The 15,189-nt window shown below is 45.5% G+C and overlaps 1 protein-coding gene across 2 annotated transcripts in view; it reads right to left on the bottom strand.

Annotated features, from left to right (window-relative positions):
- Positions 1-3,141: 3,141 nt before the first annotated feature.
- acss2 (acyl-CoA synthetase short chain family member 2) overlaps positions 3,142-15,189 on the bottom strand; it is a 51,837-nt gene continuing 39,789 nt past the window's right edge. For both annotated transcript variants that reach the window (XM_026332019.1, XM_026332020.1), the window contains exons 18-19: positions 6,541-6,615; positions 3,142-4,568 (exon numbers count right to left, since the gene is read on the bottom strand). In XM_026332019.1, the coding sequence (XP_026187804.1) occupies positions 4,441-4,568; positions 6,541-6,615 (203 nt within the window). In that variant the 3' untranslated portion in view covers positions 3,142-4,440. The remainder of the gene's footprint in view (positions 4,569-6,540; positions 6,616-15,189) is intronic.

The following is a 15,189-nucleotide window of genomic DNA, read 5'->3' as shown; positions in this document are numbered from 1 at the left end:
GCGGACACATTCAAGCCCAGTGGCCTGTTTTTACACAGACATGACAGCAGTCATGCTAAATATCCTGTTGCTGTCTGCCAGGTCTTTCTTCACTGCGACATCTTCATCTGCTACTCTGGAAATAGTAGGCTACTCAGAAACAGGTTTTTCATCATAATTGGCATAAAACATTTAAGTTGTTTGTCTGCTTTAGTGTAATTTAGATTTTTGTTGAAGAACAGTGGCTGCATGCACAGATTAGTTTTTGGTATCAGTTAAAACACACGTTTGAATTTGATGTTTTTGAATGAACCCAGAAATTTCAGGCTTAAGACCATTCAGAAACGCATTCTTTAGTTGCTGTGCATATGGCCCTTACTGTTTTGTTCTGCACCAGCAAGCAGTGGGATGCCATCGTGGGTGTTGAACATTTCTTTCAATCTATTAAAGTAATTCAACACACCCTCTTCTTCTTCTTGTTATCTAGAGGTTGAGTCATGGCAACTGGACTTTCAGTTTTTTAACTTGAAACGTTTCACCACACATCCAAGTGGCTTCATCACTCCAATTTATCTTCCAGGTTGGTTTCACTCCACCCCTAGTCCTATAGGCTCACTAGGTGAGCTATGTAAATCAGATGAGAGTCCTTAGACCCACACTCCTGAGTTGGTTTCACTTCATGCTGCACCAGGGTTATTTTTGTTTCAGGTCTCCCACAGATTTCAGGGTTATTTTACTTTGGGTCTCCCACAGACTGCTCAAGGTTTGTCCCAGGTTTCTGATTTCCTGGAAGCGCTACTCTGTTTTATCCAACTATGTTTGAGTCAGGGCCACACAAATTATGGTGTTGTTTGAAATTAGTAACTAAAGTCACATGTCCCTGATATTTTTAGCTAGCATTTCGTTTTGAAGCTGCTAACCCCTCAGTTTGATGACCGTACTCAGTTTTGCATGGCCTTAACCAGAGATTCACCCGACGCGCTCAGAGAGCCAGAAACTCCCAGAGACTCTGTTGACACCAAAATCTCTACTTTTACTCTGTTTTTGATTTTAGTGTCTCCCAGCTCACAGAGGTCCCTACTCTGTTCACTCATAAGATTTCTCTTACCTCACAGGAGTTCACCTCTTGTCTCTAATTCTCTCAAAATTCAATCGCGTCACCCTCTCTCCTCCAGCAGATCCTAGACTCCCTTCGCTCCAACCGGTCCCTTATGGGACTGGGGTGCAACTTTCAGTCAGGAGTCTCTGACTTCCCTGTGCATCGTTTTAGGTCCAAACTTGGAAGAAAGAGGAGGTATTGCGATCCCGGACGAGCCCCCAAAATTGTTAGATACATTTTTTTAACAAATAGACTCAGAGAAGGAACTTAGAGGTTTAGTCAATTTTACTTGTACAAGGAGTAAACTGTCACTAAACACACGGAGTGCAGAGTGAGAGATCACTGGCCAGGCACAGCCAGGAATATCTTTTCAATGGTCAGACACAGAATGAGGTAATATAAAAATAAAAGAGAGGAGATTCCCAGCTGCAAAATATATAGATTATAATGCAATAAGGTCCTGAGAAGAGAAAGAGGAGGCATTCTCCAACAGTAAAGATATATAGGGTATGACACCAAGAATCCTTATCAGTAAGTCAAAATCAGAACAAGCTGCTCTCCATAGGAAAAAAGGTATGTTTGCACAATAGGTTCTATTCAAGCAGTATTCCAATTATTAGAGTAAGGATTAGATTACGATCGATTGATTGATAAATAGATAATTTATTCATCCCCCATGGGGGAAATTCAGAAGATTACTCAGATTACTGGAGAATAAAACATTTTCTCTAACAATTACCTTCATTATCAAGGACAAAAGGGGAGAAAACATTAACTTTTACCTCCAAGGTTTATCTCCATAAAATTTCCTCTTCCCAAGTTGATGGGCTCCCCTTGCCCCTGGCAGTGAAACTTTGCTGTCTCAGCATATCACATCTCAAGTCAAAAACAGCTTTTCAGCAGCCCTAGTCCTGGGATATGGTTTGATGAAAGACTGCCAGGTTCTTTTTAGAGATGCCTGTTTGTATCTAATACTGTTTGGGTGTCTTTGCCTGTGTCGGACAGTTTTGGCGTGTCTTTGTTCGTGCAGTTTTGTACGTACTCCTTCTGCTGTAATCAGTTCTCTCACAATAGAGATTGATTTCTGATGAAATTCTATCTACCAGCTAGTTATATTACTGCACCAGGTATTATGTTAATTAAGTAGCTATAAATTGTCTCATTTAAACTGCTTCATGGGACTAACCTGATATACCATAACCCACGTCTGTATTAAATGCTAAAACATTAAATAACTGCCAAACGTTTGTGTTTTTCTGATACTTTTTGACTGTACAGGATGCAAAATGTAAATGGAAGACAGAAATGGACAGTAGATGAGATACAATAGTCATATCTATTTACTGTTGTTGAATACACTGGTACAAAAAAAATTATTTCCTTCACCAAAGTTATTACACAAACAAAAACACACATCAAAAACAGCTGCATTTTATTCTGAACATAGTTCCATAGCTTGATACACCCAGTTCCATTAGCACTTAAGTTTGCACACACACAAACAGCAACAAAATATGATTATGAAAATATAAAGTTCTCCTTTTTCAGTTGATGTTAACTGAATTGCAGATGTTTGGAAAGAAAACTTGAAAGTGCCAAAAGCAGCTCAGATGTTTAGTTGACATTAACTCAGTTAAGCCTCAGCACAGAAAGGGTGAAGACCTTTGCTTGGAAAAATAATAAAATATTTAAGTAAAAGTGTGGAGGTATTCTAAACTTCAATAAATCTAATGAAAAGACCAAACCAGTGAAGCCGTCTAGTAACAAGTACTGTAAGTATTCACAAAGACACACTAGCTTATTCAGATTAAATTCCATGTACCACCCCTGCTGCTGAAAACATTCGCCAGAGGACTATATGTGGATTAAATAGGGACTTGATGATCCAGACATGGTAGGGAAGTCAAAAATGATAGACTAACAGAGCTGGGTTTGGTTTTCATGGAATATGTTAACAGACAATAAAAATTTAGAACAAAGACACCCTTATCCTTGATGACAAAACTCCAGTTTAAATATTGTGAAAATGAAGAAACAAGGCTGTGAATAAAGACACCAATGTCTCATTCTTATATGAACCTTAACCTTTATTTAGGAGTTAATATTTATGATTTTCATACAAGTACCTATATCATGATTCCTAGTTATTATGCACTGGTAAACATTGTGAGTATTCTGAATTTCAAAAACTGTTGGTGATTCTACATTAAAATCATGTTTATTAATGTCATTAATTATAACAGTTAGGAGTAGACTATGGGACCAGTGACAAAACTGACACATGGAGTCTAGACACTTTACAATATTTCAAAAGATGAGAAGACCAAATTGAGAAACTGTTTATTTGGAGTTATTGGGAAATGAACAACAGTATTTCACCATACTGTATGACCTTTAGCTGGTTTGACAGTTTTGTGAGTGGAGCTAACTGTTTGGGGTCTGAGCTACAGGAGGCTAAACACTCTTTTCCAGTTTTCCACTAGACTGACAGAAGAGCCTGATCACATTTCTCCAACTAAACTAAGCATGCACACACAAACCAAAGCACCCAAAAAAATCTACATAAAAAAGAAAATATAAATCTACATTTGCCACAATTTTTAAAAATTACAGTCAAAATTAAAACTGGTATAAATGTTAAGCATTCTCATATTTAGTTAATCATCTGTGTACATAACAGTACTATGGCATCAAGCAAGGGGAGAAGACAACTTGAGTTCTATCAACTAGAGCTACCACTTCATATGAGCCTTGTTTCCAGTGTAGAAAATCACCCTTTAACCACAGGAAGACAATTGTACTGTCACATGGCGGACTGTGGTGCAGCAGCAGTATTAGATTTTGACATTAATAAGCAGATGGTATGTATTATTGTTTATTATACTGACTAAATTAAAAACCCTGATTGAAAATCAAAAACTAAATTAATTGTTTCCCAGCATTACCTCTTTCACAAAGTTCCACTGCAGGATGGTAGTACCCAAAACAACATCTGGCTTCTTGTTCTCACACCCACAACTGCCTTATGGTTTCTGGAAACACTTAGGCCTGCAGACTGATGAACTTATTAATTCCAAGACAATATTTGTGGTTGCTAACATAGGTAGTTATTACTACTACATAAGTGGAGAAATCTGCTAATAACCTGGGAGATGTTGTCTATGTGCCGCTGATTTTTGTTACATATAAGTGGGGTGATTGGAGGAAATACAGGCTCCGCTGCTTACCACTCACCATCATCAGCTTTCTTTTTTTTAAATTCTTTTTGACTAGAAAAGACCCAGATCATGGAATTTCTCCTCCTCTATTTCCTGATTGTGTGCAGCTGAAGTCAGGCATCCTTGTGAGGATCCTGGATGCTGTCAAATGGTGGTGCAGCATCTGTTCTGGAAGAGATGATCGATAACCGAGGGGTCAGCCAGCGTGGACAGGTCGCCCAAGTCTCGTTCATCACAGGCAATTTTGCGGAGCACTCGTCGCATGATCTTACCTGGAGAAAGTAAAGGACAGATGAGATGAGAAAAATGTGGGGGTGGCAATTACAAAAAAACTCAGAAGTGCCTGCCTGCCTGTATGCAAATTTATGCTGCAATGAAGTGCAGAATCTAATCAGAGATACAGTGGGTACGGAAAGTATTCAGACCCCTTTAAATTTTTCACTCTTTGTGTCATTGCAGCCATTTGCCAAAATCAAAAAAGTTCATTTTATTTCTCATTAATGTACACTCAGCACCCCATCTTGACAGAAAAAACCAGAAATGTAGAAATTTTTGCAAATTTATTAAAAAAGAAAAACTGAAATATCACATGGTCATAAGTATTCAGACCCTGTGCTCAGTATTGAGTAGAAGCACCCTTTTGATCTAGTACAGCCATGAGTCTTCTTGGGAATGATGCAACAAGTTTTTCACACTTGGATTTGGGGATCCTCTGCCATTCTTCCTTGCAGGTCCTCTCCAGTTCTGTCAGGTTGGATGGTGAACGTTGGTGGACAGCCATTTTTAGGTCTCTCCAGAGATGCTCAATTGGGTTTAGGTCAGGGCTCTGGCTGGACCAGTCAAGAACGGTCACAGAGTTGTTCCGAAGCCACTGCTTTGTTATTTTAACTGTGTGCTTAGGGTCATTGTCCTGTTGAAAGGTGAACCTTCGGCCCAGTCTGAGGTCCTGAGCACTCTGGAAGAGGTTTTCTTCCAGGATATCTCTGTACTTGGCCGCATTCATCTTTCCTTCAATTGCAACCAGTCGTCCTGTCCCTGCAGCTGAAAAACACCCCCACAACATGATGCTCCCACCACCATCTTTCACTGTAGGGATTGTATTGGGCAGGTGATGAGCAGTGCCTGGTTTTCTCCACACATACCGCTTAGAATTAACGCCAAAAAGTTCAATCTGGGTCTCATCAGACCAGAGAATCTTATTTCTCATAGTCTGGGAGTCCTTCATGTGGTTTTTGGCAAACTCTATGCGGGCTTTCATGTGTCTTGCACCGAGGAGAGGCTTCCGTTGGGCCACTCTGCCATAAAGCCCCGACTGGTGGAGGGCTGCAGTGATAGTTGACTTTGTGGAACTTTCTCCCATCTCCCTACTGCATCTCTGGAGCTCAGCCAAAGTGATCTTTGGGTTCTTCTTTACCTCTCTCACCAAGGCTCTTCTCCCACGATTGCTCAGTTTGGCTGGACGGCCAAACTATTAGTAGTTCATGCTAGGTAGCTTACTGGGTACAGTGCGTGTCTGTCATGCAGTACATTTGGGTTTGACCCCAGATAAGATCACCTTTTTCAATTTTTGTGATGTGATACAATCTCCAACTTCTGAAGTGACTGCTTGCCTTATAAAGCACTTTGAATTGCGTAGTGTATGAATGGTGCTATACAAATAAATTTGCCTTGCAGACTGCGATTTTCCTGACAAGGAGAGGTCCATGTACATGCTGATGATTCTTCAATGCAAATAAATCTACTAAATTGACATACTGTGATGAGTCCTCATTGCAGAAAACAAACGCGCTTACACTATTTACAGTGTTTGTGCATTTTTTAGTATTTACTGTTATATTTTATTTTGAAATGACAATGTGCATTAGCACATTATACAGCATCAGGTTTTTGTTATTTTTATTTGCCTTTGTGAAGTACATTGGTCTGTGCACATTTGTGGTGACAGGTTCGAGATTGGGGATTGCTTTGAAGTCATCTTCCCTAGGGCACCAAAACCTCCAGAAATGGCCCTAGTTAAAACCATTGCATTCCTGAGGCCACCACCACCAGGGCACCGCAATCATGACAAGGAAAAGTATGACATTTTGAATCGCTATGACTGTTGCTGGATGTACATAGCAAAAACATGCATTACTACCTACATCTAAAATTTCATCTCTGCAACATATATATTGTTACTTGGACCTCTAATGAAAATCTGCATAATTCCGATTCAAACATTATTTCCATATTCGGTAAATTTACCAGATCGTGTCTTGGGGAGTCCGGGAGCATTCTGGATGTAGTCTGGTGTGGCAATGGCCCCGATCTTCTCCCTCACTATGAACACAAAACATAAATCAGACTCTCACTTCCGAACATTACCAATGAAAAGGTTAAATGACACATATTATATAGAAATAAAAATGTGTGAAAAGAATATCTTAGAACTACAATAACTTTATCAGAAGTGTTTTTTCAGAAAGTATCAATAAAGCACTTTTAATTGCATATTTTCTTGTTCACAGTTATATCTGCAATATAATCCGAATTACTTTTTAAATGTTCTCTTTTTTTACTTCACAATGATACTGGAGACTGTCATGTAATTCCACATAAAATGTAATTTTGTGTTATTTAGGCTCATAAAGCAACAATATGGAATGATAGCATGCTGGAAAACCATTAGGGATGAGATGGACAGGTATTATCATTTTTTTCAGTATTTCCAGGCAGTATTCAACAATCATTCAGTGATATAATTACTTAAATTACAATATTGAAATCATGATCATATAACATGATTACTTATTGACTTTGAAAATATGTTGCATTTATTGTAATTTTAAAAGCCACCTTCAGGTGGTTAAAAAGACTAGCTAGAGTAGCAAATCCTGCAAATATGTTTTTGATCCACATCGGGCTTCTTGAATCCAGACGGTTTCCAGAAAAATTAATTTGTTCTGTCTCATTGGGGCGCAGCCCTCTGGGCTATCGCTATGGGTCATATCCCCTCTTCGCACCTGCGCACTGAAGAGAAATTCATTTACGCCCACCCGGAGTGGGCCCCCCTTGCCCGAACCGCGTGACCACACGTCCGCAGGTCCCATATATAAGGCGGCGGTTCGGGCGGGCTCTTCCCTTTCTTTTCTTCAGCCTAAGCACTGAGAACAGGATCTTCCAACGATATGAATTTGGCAGACGGCAGCGTCACCAGAATCTGCGGCGAGTGTGTTACCGGCTACATCTTCGGGGACGACCTGCACCCATGCTGCGTGGGCTGCATGGGAGCGGGACACTGTAGGGATTGTATTGGACACAAGGGCTAACTGCGCATTCTGCAAGCGGCTGCCCCTAGAGGTACTCCGCCAGAGAGCGAACTTCTTCATCCTTGCCACTAAAGGGTGCTGGCAGACCGAGGAGAGGCCTCCTCCCTCTGCGCTGCCCTCCGCTCCCACGGTTCCTCCCTTCTCTCTCCCCGCTGAGGAAACTCCCGGCCGGGAGGACGAGCTCGGACCCATCCTAAAATTAGCATTAGGCCCAGAGTCAGACGACTCTGCTTCCTTGCTATGCCACTCGCCGGACGTATCCCCGCTCCACCCCGTTTCCCTCCGGGGAGCCGGTGCAATTGTCTGCCGCTAGCATGCTAGCTGACCAGCCTACGCCGACCTCCTCTACGCCTCTGCCGGCCATGGCTTAACTATTACAAGAGCTCCTGGGCATTATCATGACAGCTGCTAACAGGTGTAAGCTCCCCGTCCCTCCTGAGCTGGTTCAACCGCTTCAGGATGCCCACCTCAGTAAGGAGCAAAGTGCATGCTGTGGGCCGGGCGGAGGCCTGCCCCCCCTGCTCCGAAGGACGCGTTAGCTGTTAAGCTAGCGGACAGGTCCCACCAGTGCGCCTTCCAGGCCGCCGCTGCAGCTAATAACATCACTGTCCTGGCTCACTCCCTGTCCGAGCTCGCGGCGGACCCCGAGGCCCTCCCGCCTGATTGCTCAGAGGAGGTTAGCAAGATGGTGGGCGCTATTCTGGCTCTCTGCGCCCCCATCACTGTGGGAGCGGCCCGCATCACCGCGTGGAAGACGATGGCGCACCGGAATATTTGGCTGCACGTCTCCCCCATCCCAGAGACGAAGAGGAAGGATTTGTTGGAGGGTCCCATTAGCCGTGACGGCTTATTTGGACCACACTTCCAGGAGCTGGTTAAAGAACTCCAATCTGCCGCAGATGAAGCGGAAAGCCATGTGATGGCCCCCCCTCGCACCCCTTGGGCAGGGCGTGGGCTCGCGCACCATGATTATTGCCCAAGGGCCAGATATCCCACCGGGTCCAGCTCCGGCCCCTTCCTCCACGGACCAGATGCGTCCTGCTCCTCAGCGGCCTCCCAAGGCTCCTAGGCTATTCTGCTCCTGGTCTACCCCGGCACCCGAACCCCCCCACAAACAGCGAAGGTTCGTATGGTGCGCGGGGAATGTGTGTAGTGCTCTAAGTTCTGAGGTATGTGTACAGTGGGTACGGAAAGTATTCAGACCCCTTTATATTTTTCACTCTTTGTGTCATTGCAGCCATTTGCCAAAATCAAAAAAGTTCATTTTATTTCTCATTAATGTACACTCAGCACCCCATCTTGACAGAAAAAACCAGAAATGTAGAAATTTTTGCAAATTTATTAAAAAAGAACAACTGAAATATCACATGGTCATAAGTATTCAGACCCTGTGCTCAGTATTGAGTAGAAGCACCCTTTTGAGCTAGTACAGCCATGAGTCTTCTTGGGAATGATGCAACAAGTTTTTCACACTTGGATTTGGGGATCCTCTGCCATTCTTCCTTGCAGGTCCTCTCCAATTCTGTCAGGTTGGATGGTGAACGTTGGTGGACAGCCATTTTTAGGTCTCTCCAGAGATGCTCAATTGGGTTTAGGTCAGGGCTCTGGCTGGACCAGTCAAGAACGGTCACAAAGTTGTTCCGAAGCCACTGCTTTGTTATTTTAGCTGTGTGCTTAGGGTCATTGTCCTGTTGAAAGGTGAACCTTCGGCCCAGTCTGAGGTCCTGAGCACTCTGGAAGAGGTTTTCTTCCAGGATATCTCTGTACTTGTCCGCATTCATCTTTCCTTCAATTGCAACCAGTCGTCCTGTCCCTGCAGCTGAAAAACACCCCCACAACATGATGCTCCCACCACCATCTTTCACTGTAGGGATTGTATTGGGCAGGTGATGAGCAGTGCCTGGTTTTCTCCACACATACCGCTTAGAATTAACGCCAAAAAGTTCAATCTGGGTCTCATCAGACCAGAGAATCTTATTTCTCATAGTCTAGGAGTCCTTCATGTGTTTTTTGGCAAACTCTATGCGGGCTTTCATGTGTCTTGCACCGAGGAGAGGCTTCCGTCGGGCCACTCTGCCATAAAGCCCCGACTGGTGGAGGGCTGCAGTGATGACTTTGTGGAACTTTCTCCCATCTCCCTACTGCATCTCTGGAGTTCAGCCACAGTGATCTTTGGGTTCTTCTTTACCCCTCTCACCAAGGCTCTTCTCCCACGATTGCTCAGTTTGGCTGGACGGCCAGGTCTAGGAAGAGTTCTGGTCCTCCCAAACTTTTTCCATTTGAGGATTATGGAGGCCAATGTGCTCTTAGGAACCTTGAGTGCTGCAGAATTTCTTTTGTAACCTTGGCCAGATCTGTGCCTTGCCACAATTCTGTCTCTGAGCTCCTTGGGCAGTTCCTTCGACCTCATGATTCTCATTTGCTCTGACATGCACTGTGAGCTGTAAGGTCTTATATAGACAGGTGTGTGCCTTTCCTAATCAAGTCCAATCAGTTTAATTAAACACAGCTGGACTCCAATGAAGGAGGAGAACCATCTCAAGGAGGATCAGAAGAAATGGACAGCATGTGAGTTAAATATGAGTGTCACTGCAAAGGGTCTGAATACTTATGACCATGTGATATTTCAGTTGTTCTTTTTTAATAAATTTGCAAAAATTTCTACATTTCTGGTTTTTTCTGTCAAGATGGGGTGCTGAGTGTACATTAATGAGAAATAAAATGAAATTTTTGATTTTGGCAAATGGCTGCAATGACACAAAGAGTGAAAAATTTAAAGGGGTCTGAATACTTTCCGTACCCACTGTATGTCATGTTTATGGTTCTGAGGAAAATAAACATGTTTACATCCCCCTGATAGGCAAATATTCCTCGGTAACTCAGCCGACTCCTGCCAGTCATAAGGCAGCCGTGGCTGTTTCACGCACATTCTACATACAGTGCAGCCCTCTCGCTGCCGAGCATGTGCCGGCTAGCTTGAGTCAGCATGCTAATCAGCACACTCCCTTCACACAGCTGTCTCGTGTGGGCCCTCTGTCGGCTAATCTTCGATTTGACCACAAGAGGGCGCCCACGGATAACGAGTCAGACATCCTCGCTATTTCCATGTCCCATCGTCCCTTTCGGGCAGGGTTCCCCATGGCTGACCTCTGGTCCACTTCCGGGTGCGTTGACGGCTCAGACAGCCGTATAATGGCTGTCACCGACAGCGGCAGAGGGGCTTCACATGACAGCTCGCCCTCTCTCGGATTTCTATCCAGAGTGGCACAGGCTCCGCGAGATGGACCGCTTGATGCACAAGCCCATCCACAGCGGCCATACTCTGCAGTTTACACAGCCCCCGCTCCCGATCAGCGGGGTAATAGACACTCGCCTCGCCTCGTTGGCGCATGCGTGGGCATTGCTAACAGCCTTACAAATGCTGTTATCAAAAGGAGTTGTTTCTATTGTTCCACCGGTGAATGTGGCCCGTGGATTTTATTCCCGTTAATTCCTGGTTTCCCAGAAATCGGGAGAGATGAGGCCCGTCCTGGATCTGACGCGTCTCAACAAATCAATGCAGGTCAGAAGTTTTCACATGCTAACGACGGCCCAGCCCCTACAGTGCGTTCACTGAGGCGACTGGTTCACGTCAATAGATCTGAAGGATGTGTATTTCCACGTCTCCATCATTCCCCAACACAGGGAATTCCAGGGGACCATCTATCAGTACGTCCGCCTGCCGTTGGCGTACTCGCTGGCTCCCCGCACTTACTCAAAGTGCGTCGAGATGGCAGTTTAGCCCCTTCGGAGACAGAGAATGAGAGTCCTGTTCTACCTCGACGACCTGCCTCTGCTGGCCCACTCCCCAGAGGAGTTGTGGCAGCAGACAGCAGAACTAGTGGATCATTTGAGCCATAAACTGGGAAAAGAGCTCGCCCCAGCCCACTCAGTCCATAGTGTATCTGGGGGTGGAACTGAACTCATTATAAATGAGGGCCTGTCTCTCGGGGGAGAGATCAGCGACCCTCCCCTCCCTACTGCCTCACTTCGCCCCACGCAGACGTGTCAGGGCTCGATCAGTGATGCAACTGCTGGGGATGATGGCAGCGGCTCATCCGGTGGTGCCGCTCGGCTTATTGCATACGAAGCTGTTTCAACGCTGGTTTATCCGACTGAGGCTCCACCCAGTACGTCACCAGCGGTGTATACTATCCCTCCCCCAGTCAGTGGTCCCGGATCTGATTTACTGGTGAAACCCTCGCGCTCTGACGCAAGGGGTTCCCCTGGGCATTCGGTCAAATCACGTGTCAATGTTCACGATCAGGGAGGCGGCGCATATAAGCGAATCAGAGCTGTTCACAGTGTCGAAAGGTCTCCGGCACTTTTCTCCACTGTTGAAGAGTCGCCAGGTTCTGATCCTAGTGGACAACACAACAGCGGCGGCAGATATCAACCGACAAGGGGGGGTACGCTCGGCGTGTCTCCTCCCCCTCGCTCGTCGCCTATTGCTGTGGACTCACACGCAGCTCCTCCCCGCAAAAGCCCCCTCACGCAGGAGATTGACATCTCGATCCAAGCCTGGTGGCTCAGATATGGAGCAGGTTCGGACACGCAGTTCTTTTCGCAGCTCGTGACAATGCGCACTGCGACCTGTGATTTTCTCTGCGTGCGAAGGACAACCCTCCACTGGAGATAGACACCTTCGCTCATCGGCCATGACCGATCTCCCTGATCCTTCAGCTGCTGGCCCTGGTTCAGGAGGAGGATCTGCAAGTGATTCTGATAGCTCCGGACCGCCCCAGAGCATCGTGGTTTCCCATTCTGCAGTGCATGAGGATATCTTCCCCCTGGAAGATTCCATGGAGGGAGGATACTCTGTCACAGGTAGGGGACGTGGTAGTCAGCCCTCCAGCACCTGTGGGTTTGGCTGCTGAGAGGAACCGCTTAGAGAGTTTGGGGTTTTTTGCTGGCGTTGTCGCCACCATACAAGGGGCTCGCACCCGGTCCACTACAGCATCGTATGGGGCTAAATGGGCCGCTTTTGAGAGATGGTGCACAGAGAACGACGTTTCTTCTGTTGCATGCCCTCTCTCCGTGATTCTGTCCTTTCTCCAGATATTACTGGAGAGAAACCTGGCATTTAGCACCATTAAAACATACGCTGAAGCTATTTCCTCATGCCATGAGGGATTTGGTGACAGATTGGTGTTCAGTCACCCGCTCACAAAGCGTTTTCTTAGGGGAGTGCGCAGGCAACGCCCCATCGCATGTCCCTTGGCTCCGCAATGGGACCTATCTGTGGGTTTACGCACTCTCACAGACGCTCCGTTCGAGCCGTTACAGCAGGTCCCTCTCCGTTTTTTATCGGGTAAAATCCTTCTTCTGCTGGCGTTAGCCTCCGCAAAGAGGGTCAGCGATCTGTCGGCTCTATCAGTATCCCCGGAGTGTCTTCAGATCAGGGAGGACTGCAGTGCGGCAGTTCTGCGTCCCAACCCAGCATACATGCCTAAATGCATCACTAGTTCTTTCAGATCTAGAGTGATCACGCTGAAGGGCTTCTTTCCCCCTCCCCACGCGTCTGCAGAGGAAACTGCTGCGCATCTTCTTTGCCCGGAACACACGGCGGAGTTGCACCATTCTGAGCGCCTGTTTGTTCACTACAGAGAGTGTTCGCTGGGCTCCCCCCTCTCTGCAGAACGTTTGTCTCACTGGCTATGTGAGACCATTGCACAAGCTTACTCCACTTTGGGCTTGGAGCCCCCGGTCGGCATCCGTGCACACTCCACTAGAGGAGTTTCATCCTCCACGGCTCTCCTGAGCAGTTTGTCAGTGGAAGACATTTGCGCGGCGGCCTCATGGGCCTCCCCGTGTGCCTTCGTGCGTTTCAATTTGCGGGATGTTGCAAGCTCATCCCTCTCTCACGCTGTCCTGGGAACCTCCCAGTCGTAATTAGGCTGGCAAGCCTGGGAAGCGTGCTTTATTATACGGATGCGGGACAGGTATCCGTCTGTTTTCAGCTTTATATGAAACCAGTGCTTACGTATCCCACCTGGTACTTGCTTCGCTTCAGGTCAGGCAGTTACTCCCATTATCTTTGTTTTCAGACTCTCCTCCTGGGTGGCGTGAGGAGAGGCGTAGAGTATTTCTGGCTATTGCTTTGACCCATAGCGATAGCCCAGAGGGCTGCGCCCCAATGAGACAGAACATTGGTTACGTATTGTAACCCAAGATTCTGTGAATTGGGCGCAGCCCTCTGGGCTATGGGCCCCACTGATCCCTTGAGCCGGCTGAAGAAAAAGACCGGTTTGTTTTCTAAGGGAAGAGGGGGGCCCACCCCAGGTGGGTGTAAATGAATTTCTCTTCAGTGCGCAGGTGTGAAGAGGGGATATGACCCATAGCGAAAACCCTAGAGGGCTTCGCCCAATTCACAGAATCTTGGGTTACAAAACGTAACCAACGTTCTACCTTTTTTGCTTACCAAATAGTGTTGCAAGGTATATCAATACTAGGAAGGTACTTTATGACAACTTCCTGACCGTCTATGGCTTGTATACAGAGGAAATGTACAAAGTGAATTATGGCATTATTCTGCTTATATATTCAATAGTCAAGGCAAGCCCATGAACACTGCAAAGCCCATCTGTAAAAGAAGTTCCAAACCTAAATAAACTAAGGGATCTAACATGTCCAACTTGGCAAAGCACTTCGCTTACAGACATGCTAACCAGAGTGAAAGTGAAGTGACGTGAAAGTGACTTATATGGCCAAGTATGGTGACCCATACTCTGAATTTGTGCTCTGCATTTTAACCCAATTCCAAAGTACACACACACAGCAGTGAATACACAGTGAGCATAGCAGTGAGCACACCCCTGGAGCACCCGGGGGGCAGTTGGGGGTCCGGTGCCTTGCTCAAGGGTCTCACTTCAGTCATGGTATTGAGGGTGGACAGGGCGCTGGCTATTCACTCTGTGCCACCGACAATTCCTGCCGGACTCGAATCTGCAATTTTCAGGTTACAAGTCTGACTACCTATCCATTATGCGACTGCCCAGCACCAGGTGAATGTAATAAATAACAGTTGCCAGGTCCAAGGAGTGTAATTTGTTCTGTGACAAGCAAACCTTTTTCGTGATCAGAGGTTGATGAGGAAATAAAGGCAACTGTCTAATTTAACTGTATCATTTTAGCCTTTAACTTACCAGTGTGACTATCATAATTTACTACTGTTGTTTCTGACACTGTCCACTGCACTGACATAGTCAAAATGTTATTTCTTTGGTTTGTGTTTATTAGGTTCCACTTTCTACCTGCAATTCGATTACTTTTCCTGATACCACACATGATGTGTTTTGCTGACAACATTGGCTGAATGAGTTTAGACTTCAGAAGGAATGAACACGTGTGTTATTTAGAACATAATGTAAAATATGAATGTTTTTTTTTCCTCCATGACATTGTTTTTGCGATTGTTTGGTGCTGATATCCAAACCAAATTTCGATTGATTGCACAGCCCTAATGAACATAATAGAATGTTGTTGTTTTGTCAGAGTTCTGGACCGTAGGTTTCTCTTTTCCTTGAATCAAAATCCTTTCAATGTG

This window comes from Mastacembelus armatus, chromosome 7 (genome assembly GCF_900324485.2).
Source record: "Mastacembelus armatus chromosome 7, fMasArm1.2, whole genome shotgun sequence".
In the NCBI taxonomy this organism is placed as follows: Eukaryota; Metazoa; Chordata; class Actinopteri; order Synbranchiformes; family Mastacembelidae; genus Mastacembelus; species Mastacembelus armatus.
The sequence above is the reverse complement of the archived record's forward strand: the minus strand, read 5'-3'. Positions and strand labels throughout refer to the sequence as shown.